We start from the raw sequence: 22,100 nt of genomic DNA, 5'->3' as shown, positions 1-22,100 counted from the left end.
CTTTTTGTAAATGAGTAAATAAAGAGCCGTCCTGGTTGCATGGACCAACATCCAACTCAACCCCTATTATTCAAACTCCTATGCTGCCAGTTTAAGGTCACAGAGGGCAGAAGCAAGCTTCCAGTGATTTTTACGTGACTGTCAAACAGTGTTCTACCAATCAGCCCATCTCCAGTGAATAATGGCCTCTGTTTTTGGAGGTGAATTCAACAGCAGTCCAGGTGACAGATGTGCCATCTCTGCTTGCAGACAGCTGCCAAGTGTGAGACACATTTACAAGAATGGCCTGGAAAATTCTAACGGGCAGATGCAGCCGGTCTTCGACAGGCGAAGTCACCCAGCTGATGGGCATATGCTAATGTTAGTCCCAATTATACATGAATCAAGCGCAGTAGACAGTGTTGTCTTCCTCCTGTCTTACTGAGGAAACACCCAAACAGTGAGAGCTCACACACTTCAGAGGATCATGGCTGAGTTGTCTTCATTATACCAAACAGACCTCCAGCCTGCCTTCAAATGTAAAGTGTGCATGAATGCATGTCGGATCATTTGAGTCTGTACTTGCGTGGCTGAGTGGAAAAAAAAAAAGAATGGTGAGAGAGCTGAAGCAGATCTCTAAGCAACAGACACTTTCTTCTTGCTGATGCAGCTGGTTTACCCGCAAGACAGTGCGTAGCTGAAGAATGACGAAGAATGAGTAGATAAGCTGGATGTATCTGGGTACTTCTTTCTAATGAAACGTGTGGTGAGGGGTTCACAGAGACAGATGGGACGGGATTACCAGATCTCTGATTGCTAGGTGAACATTTGGAAGGGGAGGAGCTTATTGCATCACTTATACTTTACTTTAGAAAGGAAGAAGTAGCAATATATATATGGTGGGGGGGGGGGTTGCCAGGTTGAGGCAATCCTGCAAAGTGGGTCTTTAATGGCTCAGTGAACCCCCCACCAGTCTGTTCCCCACCTACAATATGATGAGGATTACTTATTGTGTGCGTCAGGGAAAGCAGCACCGGATTGGAGAAGAATCCCCACTAACAGATTAATTGGGTGGACTAAGGGGATTTTGGGTTGTGTTAAGGTTGAAGAGTGTTTTGAGATACAACTTTTGCATTACTGAAACAAATCAAAGGGTAATTACAAGATCTAAAAAGGAAAAGGGCATCGGTGCAAATGTTCAGGGAGAAAGAAAAAAAAAATAACATGAAAACACCCATTTCCTTTGTGAATTTGAGTGCTGACAACTAGCCATCTTTAGCTCTGGTTCAAATCTGATTTTGTATGTACTTCTCCGAGGACAAGTCCATTACAGCACACAAGATGGGACAGAGGCTGTAAACCACATCAGGGTAACCACTTTGCATTAGAATGAATATTAATGAATATCGTTTTTGTTAACTGACACAAAGGGAAGACATGGACAGAGAGACTGCTTGGCCGAATGCCTAAAATCTGGCAAGAAGCTCACAGAGAGACAAGAGAGAGAAAAGGACTTACTGGCGAGGGCCTTCTCGTAGTTCTTCCCCATGGCAACAAAGTTCCGTAAGCATGGGTTGAACTGCTCCATGATGGTCTGAAAGAACAACAACAACGACAAAAAGAGTTAGTATATTCAGGTTTTACTAAAGAACAGGGTCAAGAGCATGCAGGATCTGCACTTTCTCTATTACCTCTTGGTTTAGCACGTCCACAAACATATCTCAAACATTTTTAAACAACGTTAACATTTATTGACTCAAAGATGGAGGCAATTATATGCGTCTAGGCTTTGCAACTCCCAGGACTTAAAAGTTCCCAAAAGTAGTTGGCAAAGTAGAGCTGGGTATCATCACTGACGTCCCGATACGATTCCAATACACTAGGTCCCAAGTTGATACGATATCCATATTTTAGTTACCAATACCAATTTTGCTTTGGCCGGAATAACGTGATTCTTCCACGCGCTACGTCCGGCCAGAGAAGCCCCACCCTGTCTGGTGAAAAGAAGCGGCCTGCTCACTCCTCCTCAGGTTAATGAGGAGTCCTGAGCTCAGTGCAGGGGCCTCCCGGGGTTGTAGAGGGAGCAATGCCCAGGACTGGCTTAGGTAGGAGCACTGGGTGATTTAAAATTAGGAAAAAAATTGGGATTAAAAAAAAAAAAAAAAAAATGTTTTGTTAAAGGAGCTTGAGGCCGGATTGTGGCAGGATTTATGAAAAAAATCCGTATACATTTTAAGTTTTCTAGTAATAATGTCAGATGAAGCGTTCCAAACCCAAAAGAATGAGCCCTCTAGCGTATCTCTCCGTTGCCTTGAACAGGCTGTGTGCTGCAAAATGTGCTGCAATTCGGGCCCAAATTTCCCGCGCTGGGCTGCGGATGTGACGTCACATGCATGCACGTTCTCCCCGTTCTCCCGTGCCGGTGTGAGTACCAGATTGTATCGGGCTGAAATATTTTCCCCGGAAGTGTGCATTTTTTCCCCGGGATGGTATTTTTTTGCCATGTTAAGCTAGGAAGGTAGTTTTTCACCATGTCTTCACATTCAAAACGTCTTTTTTGGCAATTGCGGATTAATCAGTGAGCGCTTAGTTGACGTTACATTTTTTTAATTATATTTATATAATGTACTATTTTGCTTAGACATTTACAGATTCAACAATGAGAACATATAGAGACATACACTTCTGTAAAGTCAGAAGCAGCAGATCATAGTGGAGGTAAAAGGGAGAAGAAACATATAACTGCTGTTCACGACACGACCTTCTTTCAATGACTTCTCTCTCTCTCTCGGCTGCTGTAGTCACTCTGTTCCTGGTCTTTTCACGCAAACGGTCAAAAGCCAATCACAAGACGGAACGTCATCACGTACGGGAGACCTCCGATAAAAAAAAGCAGGTGGGAAAAAAAAGCACCGACACCGGCTTCACTGTTGGCTGCAGTACCCCCAACGACCGTTGTGGTGAAGGGTGGCGCTAGAGAGTCTCATTTCTTAAAAGGAGCCTCAAGCTCCTTTAAATCAATACTTGGATTTATGTATCGATAATCGTTCCTACACATGTATATCGATAAATCGATATTTTTAACCCACCCCTATGGCAAAGCATCAATACTTTTACAGGTCGTCGGAACAGGATACCATGGACAAGAACTCCAGCTCTTCCAGCAGACTTGTGCCGTTTTGGTAAAAAAAAAAAAGAAATTGACCAACGGATTATTAGGGACAACCATAGGGTATGTTTTTACCTCATTGCTGTAAACCAGTAAGTAATCCAGGGTGTTTCACAATGTTTTTTGGTCTTGTTTTTTTCCATGAGAACAATACACAGTTTTAGCCAGAGAAATGTATGATGTCACTGTTGACATACTACTCTCCAAGCTAAGTTGGTGTAAATGCTGAGAATGCACGATGCCACAAAAGTTTCCTCCGCCTCTCGACTACCGCTCCTCTCCTTCCTTGTCCTGTGCTCCTCCAGGGCTTCTTCCAATTAGCTACTCCCCAGTTAGATAGTCAGGAATAACCCAGGGACAGAGAAACAAGCACAACACTGCTGCAGTAGCGGCAGCAGTTCCAACCTCCACTATCAATACTGCAGGAGAACACTTCTCCTCGCCTGAATCCACGCTATGGCAAAATAATATACAATGTGCCACCAGTGACAACCTGGAACAACCCTGCCAGCACATCCTTATACCTCAGTCAGACCTCAGCGCTTTTGCATTTCCCTTCTTTGTGCTGTCTGTCTGTTATTTTTAATGAGAGCCAAGAATTCAATAAGACCATATATCTCTCTCCGTGTGTGTGTGTGTGTGTGTGTGTGTGTGTGTGTGTGTGTGTGTGTGTGTGTGTGTGTGTGTGTGTGTGTGTGTGTGTGTGTGTGTGTGTGTGTGTGTGTGTGTGTGTGTGTGTCAGGAGCTGCGGTTCAAGTGGCTTTAGTGCATCATAACCCACCTACAGAATAAATACCAATGAGTCACACATAAACACCTCATTTTCATTAGTTTTCATTAACAGAAACTTACCCAAAGTAACCTGCCAAGAGCATTTGTTGTATTATTCTGCCACATGACTGTGCTTAAATAATAAAAGAAAACCTCATCAGAAGCATCACTGCACTGAGCTGGGTCACAAAAAGACCAATACACTGACATAAAGGGTCAAATTCCCATAAATTAGAGACGTGAAAAGTTGATTTATTTCTCATGAGAAATGTTGTGGTTTACACAATAATGCACAATAAAGAAATCTTATTTATCCACATTGTAATTCAGTAGGAATAATACAAATACTGTAACAATATGGAAGTGAATAATCATTAGAAACTTCCTTAACAAATAGAAGTGAATGGCAGCTGAATGAATGGATGTATCGACACAGATGTATATAAAATACAAAATAAAAACCTCAGAAGAAGCATTTAAAGCAGATTAGTGACTAACACTTGTCAATATTCATCTAAAACTATATATAAAAGTGACTAAAAGGACAACAGTAATTAAGTTGTTAATGAAACTATTTGTTTGATGATCAATAATCAACTAAAATAAGTGTGGATTGGATGTTACAAACAAGAAATACATATTTTTATTAAGTCTATAAAGACAACACGAATGTGAGCCGTCTAGAAAGAAAAAAATACCATATTATACTTGGAGGCTTTTGTTGTGTTCAGTTAATATCCCAGCACACAAAAGGCATGCAATTCATTGTACACAATAACAAAACGTCCTTAAATCCTGAAATATAGCTGCATTCACCAAACTGCCGCTCCCTCCTATTCTGAGAATTACTTTCAGCTAATCATAATTCAAGTGACGTCAGACGAGTATTCATCGAGCTTAAGAAATATCAAGGCCTCGTGCACTACTTTAAATTCTTGCCGTTCTTGTGCAGCTAACCACAGAGGTCGTGAAGTTTATCTCACTCTTGCAATAAGGTCAAAATGTCACCCAAAATTGTCTCTCAGTAAATACACATTGCAGTTGCTCAGCAGAAAACACACCAGCTGAAAAATGGCCTTCCAAAAGAATTATACACCACAGACTTATGATTCAGAGCTGACGGTTGATTACAGAGCAGAATGTGGCAGCTTATGCTATTACATCAACTCATTCTACGATGAAAATAATGGCGTTATAAAGTCGTATGACAGTAAATCACATTCAAACAGTTCCTTTTGTGTCTATGCTTCATTATAGTAAAATGAAAGTAACATAATTGAGGAAAAATCAGGTCTCAATTACACACAGCGATTGCACAATAGGTGTCCCTGCTCCGTCTTCCTCCAGGAAGCTTCAAGAAATCCCCAGGGAGCTTGGAGAGGAAATGTTTATTCCTAATGATTCTTCGCGCTGCCTGATAACAAAAAAAAAAGACCTCATTGATGAGGGTAAGGCCACCCAAGCAGCTGCAGCACACACATCCATGAACACCTACATTAATATGAGGATTTGTAATAGAGCGGTGGGAGGATTACATAAAAAGATAGTCCCAGTGTGGCATCACACTCTCCCACTGAAGAGGCCAAAGGTAGATGACACAAGCCTAGCTGCCTCTCTTGCACAAAGTGCAAAACACACACACCACTGCCGCTGAATAAACACGTGGAAACGAATGCAACTACGGCGTCGATGTATAGATATAATAGCACAACTCCGTACAGATAAAACTGTTGTATAAGAGACAAAAATTGCATCGCATTTCACATGCAGGGGAGCAAAGCCGAGGCGAGGTAGTCTCAGGCTTCATATCCTGCCATTGTTGCTAATTTAGTCATCCCAGTTCTCTTGTACTACATTGTTACCCTAATTGTGGCAGTTAATTGGGAAATGGGGCCAGGAGACACTTAAGGTTGTGTGAAATGACGGGGAGAGAAGTAGGAAGAGAAAAAGTGTTATGATATAATGTACTGCATATCTGCTCCCATTCAGACACCGTGTACCGTCTTCCAGTTAAAGAATTAATACAATGAGAAATAAGTCACAGTTGGGAAGTTATATACTTTATACAATAAGACCATATCCATTTTTTTCACTTCATATTGATTTACAGGAATGAATGGATTCCCTATTGACTACTGAGCCAAAAATGAAAACAGACAAGAGTTGACATGTGTCTTGTGAAATGAAACAACACCTAGTGCTGGGCGGTATGACCAAAAATTTATATCACAGTATTTTTCAAAATTATATCGGTTTCACGGTATATCACGGAATTTTTTTTTTTCATGCACAACTGGGTGTTAACCACATTTTCTAATGATTTGGAAAGGAATTGCTGCAGTAAATTGGCTTAGAATGGGCTATTTTATCGTCATGAGGAGGAAATATTGTAGAAAAATATTAATGTCCACACTAGTATAAATACAGGTTTGCATGGCCTCACAAAATGATGCCGTTTACAATGAGGTGTTATGATTATAATTTATTTTGCCAATTTTTTCACCATCGCATTAATCAAATACATTTGATTTAGGCATGCTTTTCAAAGAAAAAATCTTTTACAAAATTACAAGGTAGAAAATATTTATTGAACATAAAAAACTGAACACCGAAAGTGTTTTTTTTGCCATTTTCGGCCCAACAATTTCGGTTACCGAACAATCGGTGCATCACTACTGCTAAACGGTCCCCTCACAAACAGTGTCCAGCGGCATTCCCAACGTTGTGTACGCTACTGTACATACTCACCGGTATTACGGTATATGAAAAATTCATATCATAAGAAAAATAAACACCGTTATTCGGTATGAACCGGTATACCGCCCAGCACTAACAACACCCATTTATGAGTTTACATAGGCAGCATCCAGAAGAAAAATCCAGAAGCCAAGTAGCATTATTCTGATAAGGCAACATTATTGGAGGAAAAATCAGAACAAGACAAGAGCATCTGATGTAAAGCAGGCAGCAAATTCAAATAGCGGGATATCCATCCATCTCTGCTCATTCGGTTCTCCCCAGTCACCCACACTTACACCCACGCACACAAACATAATAATGACATGCAAAGGGGGCAATTTGGAAGCAGCACCAGCTGATTAGGACCGGGGGAAATCACACGCAATAACAAGCCAGGATAGCATCATCTGTTCCTCTGAACCCCCCTCCTGGCGCGCTCCCTCTCCCCTCCTGTCTCTCTCGTATTCACCAACCTGCTGCAGGCCTGAGAATGTTCAGGATCAGATGAACACCAAGCCTCCCAATGACTGTAGTCTGGAGGACCCGTCATGTGGTAAAAGTCAACAAAAGGCAGCCAAGGCTAATGATGTAATCAAGGAGGAATGCATCGCAAGTGGATAATGCGTTGACTGACTTCTGGCAAACAAAGAGCCTCTTTTTTTTGCCCTTCCTTGATAAAGAGCAGCGCAAGTTCTCAGTGCTTCCTGATTAACCGTTGAAATACTGTGACCTAGACTCATTTCTGTGCAGAAGCAAAGCAGCTATGCTGCAGTGTGAAACTTCTTAGATGACCTAACCGAGTGGTGAAGAGCACAGGATCAAGACCTGACACGTCAGGATTAGGTCTGTCACTGGCTAAACAGAGTCTTGGGGGAAACCCTGTGTTGCCCAAGTGTCTGCACCGAGGTTTAAACACTATGCAACAAACAGTTATTTGGATATTATGGCAAATCCATTGCTCTGCCACCACAAACTACGCAGGTAAAAGCCGAGCTGATTCATAAATGTGCTAGTAAAAGACAATAACAATCATTTTTGTATCACTGCATGTTTAGACTGAGATGAATCGATGGCTGAGTGACATTGTTATTTGATTAAAAGGGCTTTGGAGCTTTGCAGCCCTGCAGCACACTGAATAGGGGACTTTCATACAGATACAGTAGGTGTGTGCGGTTAAAGTCAACAATAACCTGACGCACCAGATAGTTGGTTTCACAGAACGATCTGGAAAAACCCCCACAGAAACCATTCGGAAAAGGGCATAAATAAGCAGGTGTTTGCATGAAACGTCGGTCTACTGTACGTCATGTGCAAAGCTCAGTAAATTTGATAGACCAAAGGGAAACACACTGAACCAGTCAGGGAGGAGCCTTTATTGTTAAATATGGTCATCAGACCTAAAACCCACGTGTATCCGATGATAAAAAACACTGATTAGTTTAAAATTTGGTACTCCAGCCACAGATGGATTCCTCCAAGCACGGAAATTCAGATTGTCTTGTGGTCATGAGCACAACATCTAACCCCACCATTTTCACTCTCCAGCTTCATTTTCTTACAGGTACACTTCACATTAGCAAATGTTCCTTTTTGACATGGCAACAATCTGTGGAAACCACATATTTATATTCCATTTAAAAGATTACGACGAATACAGTTTCACCTTTGCTTAACTTTTCAATAGACTGAAAACAGGTAGAACTGCTGCATGTGGCTCACAGCTGGGCATTTTGCCAAAAGGCCACTCCGGGTCAAATTTTACAGTTGTTTATCTCCGTTGCCCTTGCTTCTTTCCCCAAACGAGTCAATGGAGTACTCAAGGCTGCCCCAGCTGATCACAAATCATTTCCTCTCGCCGTCACAACTAATATCCCCGGACTTGTTGCCATATTGGAAAGATGGTACCCTTTTCCGAGAGGTTGCATTCCAAATCTTATTACGTTTCACCAGCAGAATGCTAATCTAATTTCATCATCCTGTTCAAAAATAGACCAACTCTTCCTATTTCCTCCTAACAGATGGTTATAGAGTCTCCGTTAAAAGCATACAACCTAAGCTTTTTAGATTCATGCAGCATATTAGCATTTGTGTCACCTTTTTAAGGATGAGGAGGACGATATACCTGAAGTGTTACGTCATATTTCATCCCGCAAGGAGATAAGGTAAAGAACTCACATCGAAAATGAACAACAAACATAAAAAAGCCAATACTTATTTCAGCGTAAAGTCTAGGTATACACCGCATGGGAGGCAGTTTCCGCTTTCTGCATACCTAAAGGCAGGCTTTGAAAGCCAAGATGGGCATCACCTCTCAGAATAACATAAACATTTGAGTCTTATCCCAATTTCGTCAAAGGGAGCAAACTCCAGAGTGTATTATAGCGCAACACATCAGTCATGTCGAAGACAGACAGGCGTGGATATAAGGTCAGACCTTCTTCCTATAGCTTTACAACAAAGCGATTCTTTGTAGGTGCAGCAAATCCTGATAGTTGCAGCGCATGCTATGAAGTTACAAACATTGATGTTTTTATGTCTTGCAGGCAAATCAGGATTTCTACAATATTGAGATGCATTTGAAACGGTGCACTATGCGTAAAGACGTTATTCCGGTCGTTCAGGAGAAGGATTTTCCTCTTAATCTGGATGGTTAACTTTGACTAGACTGTGGAGGACTGAAATGTGACCTCTGGGGATCTCAAAATGCAATCTAACAAGTATCTGTAGTAACAAGGATCAACTTATGGGTCATTCCTTTGAATATGTGTAAAATAAAATGAATAATTCATCAGCTGAGTGCGGCATGTGACCAATGCTTTTTTAAACATTTGTCTTCTTCTGCATCTTTAAGAAAAATTGTGTTCAGCTACATTTTACAAATTAATGCTGCAAAAGGAGGAATTTTGATCCCCAAAAGTCTTGAATCATCAGTCTAACATTTGTCCAATGACATGTTCGCACCTGTAAGACATGCAAGCAAACACCTCAACCTCCAGTACGGATATACTGCTAATGATAATGTCATAATACTTTATTTAATTCAATATCAACCACAGATCTTAACATCTTCAAATTCTGCATAAGCAGCACTGCACTCTGTTGCTACATAAAATGGTTTTACAGGTTGGAAGTGCTTCCTACAACGATCACTGTCAACCCATTCTTAAGTGCTTTGCTTTTGTCACAAATTCTCTCACAGCATGGTCAAAACAACAACCTTTATTAACCATGTTTGGTCCAATTATTGTTACAAAGAGCTCTTGGACTAAGGAGCGAAAACCAAGACGCATCTATAACAGCTTCTTTTGTTCCTTCTCAACCTCCTGCTGCCAGTGCACAACACATACTTTGCTCAGAAGAGACATTCCCTTTATTATGCACTTATTTGCCCCGCTGCTATGCACAGCTAGCTTCCACACACCTCAGCGCTAGTCAACTAACCTAATACAGACTCCAGTAACCACAGCAACCAAAGCTCAGACTTATTTGGTCGCTAAAGTTATTTGACCAAATAAAGATTCACTCTTTTCTTCCTGTTTGTGGAAGACAAAAGTGCTTTTCTCTGAAATCCTTTCATAATATTTTTTTCTTAAAGTAACATAATTTGATTTCTGTACGGCTGTAAAAATAAAGGAATAAAACATGCAGTGAAGAAGTTGATGCAAGTTTGAGTTATTTTACTGGCAGGATGGAAAGGATTTCAGCATATTTGCACTTTGCACAGCAGTTTTAAAGCTTCCAGAAAGCTTCGTTCTGATAAATTATGGAAGAGGTCTCAGTGCTGACCGACTTTTAAACATTTGGATTTCTCCAATCCCCCCCCAAAAAAAGACAGAAAACTTAGTGTTCAATGTTTGAACATGAACTCAAAAAGCAATTGATTAAGCTCTTTTTTTTGTGGAAAACAAAACAAAAAAAACCAAGGGCTCACTATTTGAATGCAGCATTTTTCACTCCCGAGCTCTCCTGACATGCTGATGCGTCTCAGCGAGTTTGTGTGGAGGCAAATGCAAATCTACTTGGAATAAAAGGAAAATTAAAGAGAGGATTATACTAATTTGAAAGTAACATAGCAGTGAGTCTGCTGCATTAGTCATTTAACATTCCCAGTTGTAAAGTTGTGTAAATGTGAGAATTTTTTTCTCCAAGAAGGGGGCGGGGGAAAAGAAAAAAAAAAAAAAAGATGTGGGTAATCATGCAAAACTACCTCCTCTCTGTACAATAGCAAGGCTGGTCTGTGGTTGCCTGCTTAGCCAGTGGGTGTAGCATAGCCAATGCCACTCAGATCAGACTCACACACACACACACCAGCAGTAGCCACAGGCACGTTAACTGTAGTCCATAAATGTGAGGCCATTGTCCACTACCACAGTCGTTACCAGAGTTTTCTGCCCTTTTCAAACTGTATAATTACAGTGTCACCCTCCACAGTAATTAGGGACTTCAACCAGGATGTGGATCGTCTATTTTCCCCTCTCTCCGTTCCTTCTCTTCCACCCCACATAAATAACATACAAGTAAAAATAAGTCTTATTTATTTAAGCGATTCGTATTGCTGTTGTGTCATGTCATACACACAGTCACGTTAACAAGGAGACTTCAAAAATCGATCTTATGTGTCAGCTTCTTTGCAGTCAATACACAGTAGCCTTGGATTTTGCACCGAGAGCTGCCAGTCTCCGTCCTTGGAAAAGCAATGCCGAGTAAAAGAACGGGAGAGAACGTCTCTGAACCATCCGCCCCCGGACGTGCAGAGAAGGTGGGTGTGTGGAGCAGTAGTCCTCTCTCCGCATCGTATTCAAAAAGGCACAGAGAACAAACCTGCTCTTCCACAAGCAGCGAACATTATGATATCTCCTCCTGCAGTGCATAATGCAATCATTTCAGGGCTCCAGGCATCAGCAGGCATGAACTTGTTGAAACACTATATTCTGGAAGCAGATATTCAGGAGCTCAAGTCACTTTGCACTTGTTTGAATCACTTGTTAGGGAAAAAGTGGTGCCCGATGGGATACCCTGCTAGGAAAAAAAAATGGATAAAAAAAAAAAGAATATTCATTCAAGTTCCTCTAAACAACTTCTTGAAGCAAAATCACAGGACCCCCACTAAATAAAAAACAAACAAAGAGGCCACTTTATTCTAGACATCTCTACACTCCACTTACAGAATTCTCTCTCTCTTTCTGAAATAAACACATGCATATCTGCACAAGATCACATGATCTCCATGGCCTCTCCTCCCTCTCACTTGCCTACACTAGTCCATCACCAACTGCAAGTGTTTTAGCACAATGATGACAGAAATGCATGAAAGAAGAAAAAAAAAATGGCACGTTGTTGCTAAGAGACCACCTGTTCAGATCTTCCACATGAGATTTTGATTTCCTTAACATCAGAGTATCACACATGTGAGTGTAGTGAATGTCACAACAATAATGTAGCTCAGAGAGAAGCTATTACGCAACGAGATATCTTTTAAGCAGACAAAAACTGCACTTCAGATGAAGGTTTAGTCCAACGGCATCAGAGTCTGGATCGTATAAGTCGCGCTTGATCTGGTTATGATATGTGTCTAATAAATATTTAGAATGTGATCTACCGTTTCCCAGGTGACACTGACAATCTGGGAGTGGTGCTGCATGGAAAAATGAGCACTATCCTGAGGGCTGGTGGGGATGAGCCACACCCTTCCTTTCCCTTACCTGCTGGGGTGTGTTTAAAATCTGCATCACGGGTATCAGGTACAGAAAACACAGCTCATGCCATGACAAAGACTGAGCAAATATGAGCAGGTCACATTGTTTTTGAAGGTGTGTTCAAGCACCCTTCTTCCATGCAGCCCTCCACCTCTTGTTCTCATAAGAATAAAAGGTGTTTGACCGAACGAACACACAGCTCTATTCTTCTTTAGCTTCTCCCCTGATTAATCTGTTTGTTCCCTTCAAGGCAGCCAGGTCAGCGCTCAGACTTCATCCATGCTGCCATTGCTAAGAGGCTTGACCCAAAGCACCACCCTCCTCAGACATGACCAGCTGGTGGAGATGACAATAGTGCAGACACAAACAGAGCGTCAGCCTTAAGTATCCGTCTCACCCTGTCAGCATGGGAAGAACTGCATGGCAATCGCCACGTCTGAAGCTGCTTGTGGATGTGAGGGAGGACAAGAGAAGTGAGTCACAGAAGATCATGCAAAGATTACTGGGTTTTACAGGGCTGACTCCCCTGCTGATTCAGATCATCTCAGAAAACTAAGGAGTGCCTCGGCCTTCATCAAAGGCGCAATGCTCCCAGTGAGATCCTGAATCCCCAGTCTCACCTTCACCGTCTACAGCTCCAGCCCTGTTAAACACACACACTCAACTGGGCTAACATGAGTCACAGCAGCGCAGTTACCCCCCTCATCTCCCCCGCGATTACACAGTATCTGGCCAGCTGCTGTCTGCAGTCACCGTATGTTTTCAAATCTTCCCTTCCACGGGGGACGTTTGCTAGCGTAGAAAGCAGTCAAACAAAATTATACAGCGGTTTCAGAAGCATTTGGCAGAGAAAAAATGGTTATAGCCCCCAGACAGGGTTGTAAAAGTTAATCTTACTTTCCTCACAAAAGCCGGCTGCTGAAGGGATTTCACCACGATTTATATGGAGGTGCAAACAAACCATGTGCAAGATTAAGTGTGCAAACAATTAGTGAAATTAAAAGATCAAGCCTGCACTGTAGAGATAAGTTGAAAAAAAAGTTAATTCTGCAACTTATTCAGCACAAAACATGGAGTGAAATCAAATATTTATGTTTTTCAAGTAAGAATAGCAGTTATAGTTCCCAAAAATTTAATTAAAGTTTAACAGCATTTCAATAGCAATGTATCTTATCGTATCTTACAGATTTCAGTGAGTTAGAAATGAGACTTTTTTGTTAATAATTCATGGCAAACAAGCTGAAAACATTAACATATGTTTGTCTTACTCAACCTACATAGCAACATCTATAGGGAAGTTCACTTTTACTCAAATAATTCTCTCTTTAAATATTAAAGCACACCAGAAAAAAAAAAAAAAAAAAAAAAACTTTTACACTTCAGTGCAAGTGAAGGCACAACATAGTGCAACATAAGCAGTGTGTATACACAATGCTCTCTGACCTCCTAGCTTTTGCCACTGGGTCACATCCCAACTGGGAAAGAGGGATTCTGCATTCCCACTGCACTGGCCATCAGTGTGCGTGCCTGTCAGGGCTCTGGCTGGCACCGTGTCCCCAGAGATGGAGGCTCACAGCTGGGTAACACTCCAATGAACAAAACCTATCTGCACAAGAACCTGGCCTCCTTCAGAGTTTAGGATTCAGCCACGTATAATGTGTCTATGACTGATTAGCCTTCACTGACGGATGTAAACACACACACACACATATATACACACACACAATAATGAAGAGGCCACACTTTTGACAACCTGGACAGTCCAGAACAGAAATAGTCTCTGAAGTTCCCCATAGAGAACCAGAAATTAGCTGCTCATCTCTACTCATCTGTAGATTTCTGTCAAGAGACCGCTGGTTTGGGACATTGGGGCAGCTAAATTAATACTTTTAAGTTTCCATGTTACTGATGGCCATCCATACAACAGAAAAAGACCAGTTAAAGAAACAAAAATCAGAAATTATAAGTAAGGTGACAAGTGAGGTGGCAAAATAAAGTTCTGTTAACACTCCACCAATGGCTGAAACTCCTAAATGAGGCAAGGGTAGAAAAAGGATCAAAGCCTTCACTAAATTTTAATGAATTATAATGAATTAGGGCTGAAAAAAGTGGATGATTAATGAGTTAGCTGATTCTAGTACACCCATTCATCTGCTACTTTCATAACAGAATGAACACTAAATAAATCAGATTTCCCCATTGTTTTTGTGCATTTTAATGACTATACTCACAATAGAGAGGGAAAAGAGGGGATAAACAACACTTTTGTTCCTCGTTTTAAAAGAGGCTTAGCGATTACAAGGAAAGTCCACCCAGGTTTTATGAAGAACAGGTTTGGGACAAACGTCTACTTGTTGCGACAGAAAGAGCTCAACCCTTTCTGCCCAACACCGTCTTCTGGAATGCTGCGTGTTCTTATTTCAACAAAATCGGCTTTAAAAATCCACTGCTTTCTTGGAAATGTACCAAAGCACCAGAAGCAATTGAAGGCACACCAATTGAACAGGCCTGCGTGCAGGTTGAGACCCGGAGTGGACCTGATTCCCTCATTTTGCAGGCAGGGGGGATAGTTGGTTTGAAATATGTCGCCTTAATTAACCCATGAAGCATGGTGTAGCAGGCTGTTGAGTGGAGGTGGGGGACACAATATTGTGGTCTACTGGAAAGTGATAAAAGAAAATGTATTAATTAATTAAAACACACCAACTGGGCTTTTGCGCCTCTCCCAAAAGAGGTGACAGAAAGAAAATCACACAGGGCTTTGAATGCATATTGCCCAACAAACCCAAATTCGGACACATCTTGGAAATCTCTGGAATGTCTACGAACAAAGATCATATTTATCTCAAAACTTTGTTAATTAGTTTAACCTTACCTTATAGACATTTTCCGTTAAGCGGTGAACCTCGTCGGTGCGAGACATGTTGAAATCTTCAGCCAGGACCATAAACGTATGTTCTCGTTGAAACCTTTATCCGCGTAAAAAGGGGGAGAGAAGAAATTAAAAAAAAAAAAAAAAAAAAAAAGGGGGGGGGGAGAGACCAAGAGAGAGAAACCCGAACAGGTAGAAAAACACAAGGTGGACCTGGGAATGAGCGAGAAACGCGGCTGCAGGGGAGTCGCTGCGCTCCTGAAATCTACTCACTAAACACACCTTCCCTCTGCACAGCTGACAGCCTGCCGGCGCCTTCACGGGCCACTCCAGAGTGCCGTTTTTTTGCATTCGCCAAGTCAAAAGTGGCATCGATTCGAATAAACACCTTCGAATTACGCACAGAATCTCGTGATATTTCAGCATCGTGCATTGCTTATGGACGATTGTGCAATTTTTAACAGGACAAGGTTTTACGACTTTAGTTTTGTGCACTCCTTGTGCGCCCATTTATTATATTCCACATTTTTACAGCGTTGGAACGCAGCATTTTCTTCTCAAAGTGCAGAGTTGCCGTCTCCCCTCCTTTATCTCTGTACCATTGGACCATCGGCACTCATGTACTGCACTAAATTTACTCTGTTTGCCTAAAAATGTAGGTCCTGCTAAAATAACCCTGTCGTGGTCTGCTGGGCATTTATAGCTGATATAAGTCACGGGTGAAACTATGCAATTTATTCAGAAGAGCAAATAACCACCTTTAAAAGAGAGTTTGATAAATGTTTGGTTTATTGTCCCCATGCATTATTTGGATAATGAGCCGTTGCTCTTGCATCTCTGGACTGGATTTCAGCTGTTTTCTGCCCATTACAATAATTGGGTATTCTGCTACTATAATCACAAGTTATTAAATACACTGAATTAGTCAAAATTACATTTTGCCATACACAAAATAATATCTGATGAATATTACTGTATTTCATCTAGAAGAAAAGTAAAATTAGTGTTTGTTAGATTAGATACCATGTGGCAGACCCGCCGGTCATTCGTGTCCAAGTACATAGTGTGGATACTATACTAGTTTTCTCTCTCTCTCTCAATATCTCACAAGCACCAGCGACAGGGCATTTCTATGTTATGCAATATGTACTGATGTAATGTCAATCAAGGTTTGGGTCATCCATCCTCCTTGCTGCGAGGCAACTGTGCTGCCGGGGTTTGGGTCAGAAACAATCAAACAGCGCCCTCTGCTGGCGGAATGTAGCCCTCACAGTTTCACCGAAGGCGGAAAAAAAATCTGTTAATAATTTTAAACGCAGTTTCAAACAATTACAAATACTGTATAAGAGAGGAGAAAAAAGGCCACACTGCACATTTTACCCACAACTCCATTTATTATGTAAAACAGCTGAAATTAATAGCTAAAAATCACCTTGTTATTCTGCATGGCTGAACCAGCACAAGCACATTGTTAACATTGCATTTCTAATCCAAATCAGACAGAACAGAGTAAAAGATGTTACTTTTATTTAGTCACTTCAGGAGAGCATATTTTACTGTAAGACAGCGCTGAATGAGTAAAATGTATGAAAATGTGATGTGGGCAGGTCTCACCCTTGCACACCAAATCTAAGGAAAGAAAAGAAAAGAAGATATTTTGCTCTATTTATTTGCAGTTGGTTATCAGCCTCAAGCTGTATCTGTCAGGCTGCTAGCATCTCTCTGTTCGGCTTGTTCCTTGCTTCTTTTCTCTCTGGAAAACACACATTAAAAAAGGCAAACATAAGCCTCAAACACAGTTTTCTTCCAAGTTGTGTGAAATTAAAAGATAAGCCATACCTGGCTTAGCTGTAGCTGCTTCTGGTACGTCTGGTATCGGTTCAGCGGGGACTTCTGGAAGTGCTACATCTTCTCCCTATTAAAAAAAAAAGTCATAAAGATAACAAAGATTATATAAAGTATATAGTATGAGTAACGTTTTCAGCGTGATATCTTTAGTTATCAAGATGAAAGGGTGTGTATTTATTCTCAATTCAGGAAGTGCACCAGGAAGGACGATAACTGAAGTAATACTGAAAAAAATGTTGCAAATTTGTATTTTTACTAAGTTACAGTACAAACAGAACTGTTTTCCACCTATTAATTCTCTTAATTTCATAATAAAAATCTGTTAAAACCTAATTTTGTTCCGCATCTAATAATAGAACAAAAGAATTTGGTGAACATCATGAAAAATGCATAATAGAAGAAGTGTTTATCTTCATCATAAATCAGATACATGTACAACCACAAATATTGCAGTTATTGCTTTTATTAGATTGGAATTGTGTAATGGTATTCCTCACATTCACATTGGCGGATATATTTATCTTCGTTAGGAGACAAATTTGGAATCTAATAATCTGAGGTCAATCACTGATATGCATTTTACTCCCCAAAAGGAAGCAAAGCAACAGGTGAAGACTGAAGTGAGGAGTTGCAGCAAAAAAAACATCTGTTTTTTGCAAACATTCTCACTATAAATAAAGGTTTAACAAGCAGATTAACACCCACCTGAGTGATAGCTTCCAGCTCAGCCAAAACAGCATCCTCATCCTCCTGTGTCAGGGCTCCAGCCAACATTTCATCTATTTGCTACAACAGAAAAAAAATAATCTCAAGCCTAACTGTTACGTGCACTGTAAATATGTGTAAAACAAAGATGGGAAAGGTTTTTACCCTTTGATATTCAATCGATTCTTGGGTCTCATCCATGATTCTTTCCACGTCTTCTAAGGACATGACCTGTCACAATCAAAGAAGGAAGCTGACATTACAAAAACAATTCTCAAAAGCATTTTCCATATACTCTGGCCTGGTTTGCACATTTTCAAAGATGTGCAGCAGTCACACCGTTGCCGTCAAGGCTTTTCTTCTTAATCCGTTAATCTTCAAACAATGTTCAGCAGATATGCTACTGTAGCAAAAAACACAAGCTATCTGAGCTGCTTTAGCCCCGCCTGGGGATCACGTTAGGGAAAACAGACCCATATGTTTATGTGCAAGCTCATAAAGTAAAGCCGTATTAATACAGTAAAGGTGAAAGGCATATTTCTGAACACAAAAGATAGAAAGGAAAAAAAAAAGGTCATTTACCTCGTGCATACTTTTCAGGCAGTCATTGCCAACCTTAAGCCCCTCGATGACTTTCATCTCAATTTGCATGAATTCAATATCTTGAACCTGTAAACAAATGTGAGAATTTGAAGGGGGAAAAAGCATTAATAGACAAGCAAGACAACCATGTATTTATTGTAACTCAAATTACTTTGGTGTATATATTATTTCATTAAAAATTAAACTTCAGTTTGCTTGTTTTTGACACACGAGACTGCAAACCCCTGATCTTGAATAAACAAGAGGACCTATAAATTTTACAATGATATACAAGTTAATAAGAAGTCTTTTCTCACGTTCTTTAAAAGAAGCACATTAAGATCAATTCTGATACTACCACGTATGCGGTAACAGTATTTCAACTAAAGTTGATGTTATTTTCTTATGTCAAGTTGATGTAAATGTAAAATGATGTAAAATGCTCTACTTAACCTTGGAAAATAGATCTTACCATGCGCTCCAGGTTTGAAATCTGATTTTCTGTCTTGTCTAATAACTGATCCTGATACCTTTTCTTCTTAAGAAGGAGTAGTGCTTTCCTAACACAAGACAAAAGAAAAAGACAAAACATTCAATACCAAATAGTGCTTTATTAATAGTAGAAACATAGTTTACCTTTGCATCCAGAATACAGCCTAGTGATAACACTGCACTTTAATTAGCGATGGGCGTTATTCTTACTTAATAACACTCCCCGCTTTTATAATAGTCCTTTACATAACAGAGGGACGTATTTAAACATATTAACATATGCTTACTCTTTCTTGCCATCTTTAAGCAGCTGTTTGGCCAGAAATCGCTCTTTTTCCAACTTTAAGTTGATTCTTTTCTGATACTGCTTCAGCTTGTCTCTCTGCTGCTTCAGTTGCTGGAGGGAGAGAACCAACGGGACATATTTCAATAAATAATATAGCTTATGAGCAGTGGTGGACAGTAACGGAGTAAATTTACTTGAGTACTGTACTTAGGTACATATCCAGAGGATTTGTACTTTACTTGAGTATTAGATTTCTTTGGTACTTATTACTCTTACTTGAATACATTTCCAAGACAAATATTTTTACTTTTACTCGAGTAAATTTCTAGGAAGGCTGAAAAGTACTCGTTACTTTCAGGTCTGCTCTTTTTTCTTTTTCCCTAAAATCCTATTGGACACAAGCTGTTTTTGTCAAAGGAAGAGACCTATCACAGTGCACGCTCTCAGACAGACATTGGGAGACAGTTTGTTATGCTCTATATTGCTATATTGTACTGGTACATGTCCTTCCTGTAAAGTTAAGTGACTTCAACATTGAGTTATTGAAAGCAGAGATGTAGTTTTTTGTAAAGCAGTGGTCTTTGAGGGGGATCCAGACTTAGTTGGATGGTGCAGGTTCATTTGGTTTCAGTTCATGATTGTTAATAAACTCTGCATCATCTGCTGTCCTCTTATGATCCCATTCATTTGATTTGTTTTTGGTGTTTCTGCAGGTTTTATATAACATTGTGGTTCTAAAAGCAGCACATCAGTGCAGCTGGTTTCAAAGAGTTAATTCTCAGAAACAAGAGTTAAAAGATCCTTAAATTAATTTAGAAAAAATATAGTAATTTACTGATGTGGAAAATAAGAAATTTACTCTTACTCTTACTTTTACTTAAAGTAAATTTAAAAGCATTTACTTTTGGATACTTAAGTACCTTTAAAAGCAAGTACTTTTCTACTCTTACTCGATTAATATTTTGACTGAGCTACTTTTACTTGTAACGGAGTTAATTTTGACCAGTAGTATTTGTACTCTTACTCAAGTACTGGGGTCGAGTACTCTGTCCACCTCTGCTTATGAGTGCTAAGTACATTACATATATTATTAGTCATAAATATGCCTTTGTTGATACTGAGGGCGGTACACAAGCCGACAGCAGTGTACTAATGATGTGTCATTATACAATACAGTTTAAATACAGTTACAATACAGTCAACCCCCCAGTAATGAGATATTAATCCATATGTTGCTGTGAAAGCTCCGCGGAAACATGTTTGTTCCTGCAGCCGCTGTAAATCTCACCAAAATGGCTTTGTCCTGCTCCGTTACGCGAGAAGCTCGATTCTTTCTCCCAAATACGTTTCCCATTATTTAGCCACATCTCCGCCACATCCTTCACAATCGACATACAAATTATTATTGTTTACTGGACATTTTTCGCGAGAAGCTAACAGGCTAACTAGTGTCACAGTTCGCACTTCCTGGTTCCGACGGCGAGCCGGGCGGGACAGGTGTCGAATTACCGGCACGTGACGTCATGACGTCCTGACGTCGCCCATGGACTTCGCCCACATGACTTCGCCCCATAGACATACAGGACTGTCTCAGAAAATTAGAATATTGTGATTTTCTGAAATGCAATTACAAAAACAAAAATTTCATACATTCTGGATTCATTACAAATCAACTGAAATATTGCAAGCCTTTTATTATTTTAATATTGCTGACCATGGCTTACAGCTTAAGAAAACTCAAATATCCTATCTCAAAAAATTAGAATATTCTGGGAATCTTAATCTTGAATGTATGACTTTTTTGTTTTTTTAATTGCATTACAGAAAATGTATCACAATATTCTAATTTTCTGAGACAGTCCTGTTTAGACGCATAAGAATAATAAAACAATTAGAACTTTATTTAAAAGGGATATCTCTGCAGTTCCATACGGGATCCCATATTGGAATAAATATGTAGAAAATATTAACTGGAAGAAAGTCTGGCTCTCACCCAACCAATACCTGGTGACAAACAAAGTTAAAGAAATTTCATTTAAGTGAATTCATACATTCTATCCTACAAATGATCAAATTGTAAAAAGATTCAAAAGAAATATCGACTCAAAATGTACTTTTTGTTCTGCAAATTCGGAAACAATGACTCACTTATTATTCTGGCTGTGCTCCATTGTTCAAACTTTTTGGAGTGATATGTGTAATTTTGTGTCTGAAATCATTGAAACTGATTTCAAATTATTTTGGAAGGATGTGTTGTTTGGTATTTTTGACCATGTAACGATTAGAACAAAGCCAAAAGAAACATGTATTATTAATGTGTTGATTATCCTTGCAAAATTCCACATCCACAAATCTAAATTCTTACACAAAAAACCCTATTGTTTTACTTGTCATTGTGAATTCAATCCGTATCTGGACTCTATTAAGTTTTCTACAAATTCAAAAGCAATCAAAACCATAAATGTATGTAAATGTTTTGGTGGGGCCGCCATTTTGGTGCGGTCACCTGCTCCACTCAGTGTCATCTGTCTGGTTGGCGCAGTTAAAGGTCAGCGCATTTAATCTGTCATAACTCGCAGAATACAAAAGTGATTTTTTTATGGGGGGGTTCTGCAAACGCCATACATTTAGGCAATTATACCGGACACATGATTCGACGTGAACTTGGAACTGGAATTTGAACTGTTCTGACACACATACACAATATATGTATATATATATGTATATATATATATATATGTATATATATATATATATATATATATATATATATGTATATATATATATATATATATATATATATATATATATATATATATATATATATATATATATATATATATATATATATATATATATATATTAGATAAGATTAGATTATCCTTTCATTTCTCCCTCAAACTCACTTTGTTCAGCAGCAGTACACTTAACACACACATGCAGGGGAGGGGTAAAAAAGTA

General features: G+C 39.7%; 2 protein-coding genes across 6 annotated transcripts in view; both read right to left on the bottom strand.

The window, feature by feature from the left end:
- baiap2a (BAR/IMD domain containing adaptor protein 2a) overlaps positions 1–15,485 on the bottom strand; it is a 60,755-nt gene extending 45,270 nt beyond the window's left edge. For 4 of the 5 annotated variants that reach the window (XM_061712394.1, XM_061712392.1, XM_061712391.1 and 1 more), the window contains exons 1-2: positions 15,230–15,480; positions 1,498–1,573 (exon numbers count right to left, since the gene is read on the bottom strand). In XM_061712394.1, the coding sequence (XP_061568378.1) occupies positions 1,498–1,573; positions 15,230–15,301 (148 nt within the window). In that variant the 5' untranslated portion in view covers positions 15,302–15,480. Of the gene's footprint in view, positions 1–1,497; positions 1,574–15,229 lie in introns of all 5 variants that reach the window. The other variant, XM_061712390.1, reaches the window with a different exon arrangement.
- Positions 15,486–16,736: 1,251 nt separating this feature from the next.
- On the bottom strand, positions 16,737–20,641 carry LOC133421784 (charged multivesicular body protein 6-like). The gene is made up of 8 exons (XM_061711546.1): positions 20,428–20,641; positions 19,141–19,250; positions 18,834–18,921; positions 18,362–18,448; positions 17,945–18,010; positions 17,780–17,860; positions 17,066–17,141; positions 16,737–16,979 (listed from the first exon to the last, which is right to left on the bottom strand). Exons 1-8 carry the CDS (start codon positions 20,491–20,493, stop codon positions 16,930–16,932), a joined length of 624 nt encoding a protein of 207 aa, XP_061567530.1. The 5' UTR covers positions 20,494–20,641; the 3' UTR covers positions 16,737–16,929.
- Positions 20,642–22,100: the final 1,459 nt, after the last annotated feature.

The sequence above is a fragment of the Cololabis saira genome, chromosome 21, assembly GCF_033807715.1.
Source record: "Cololabis saira isolate AMF1-May2022 chromosome 21, fColSai1.1, whole genome shotgun sequence".
Taxonomy (NCBI): domain Eukaryota; kingdom Metazoa; phylum Chordata; class Actinopteri; order Beloniformes; family Belonidae; genus Cololabis; species Cololabis saira.
This window is presented reverse-complemented; position numbering and strand designations above follow the sequence as displayed.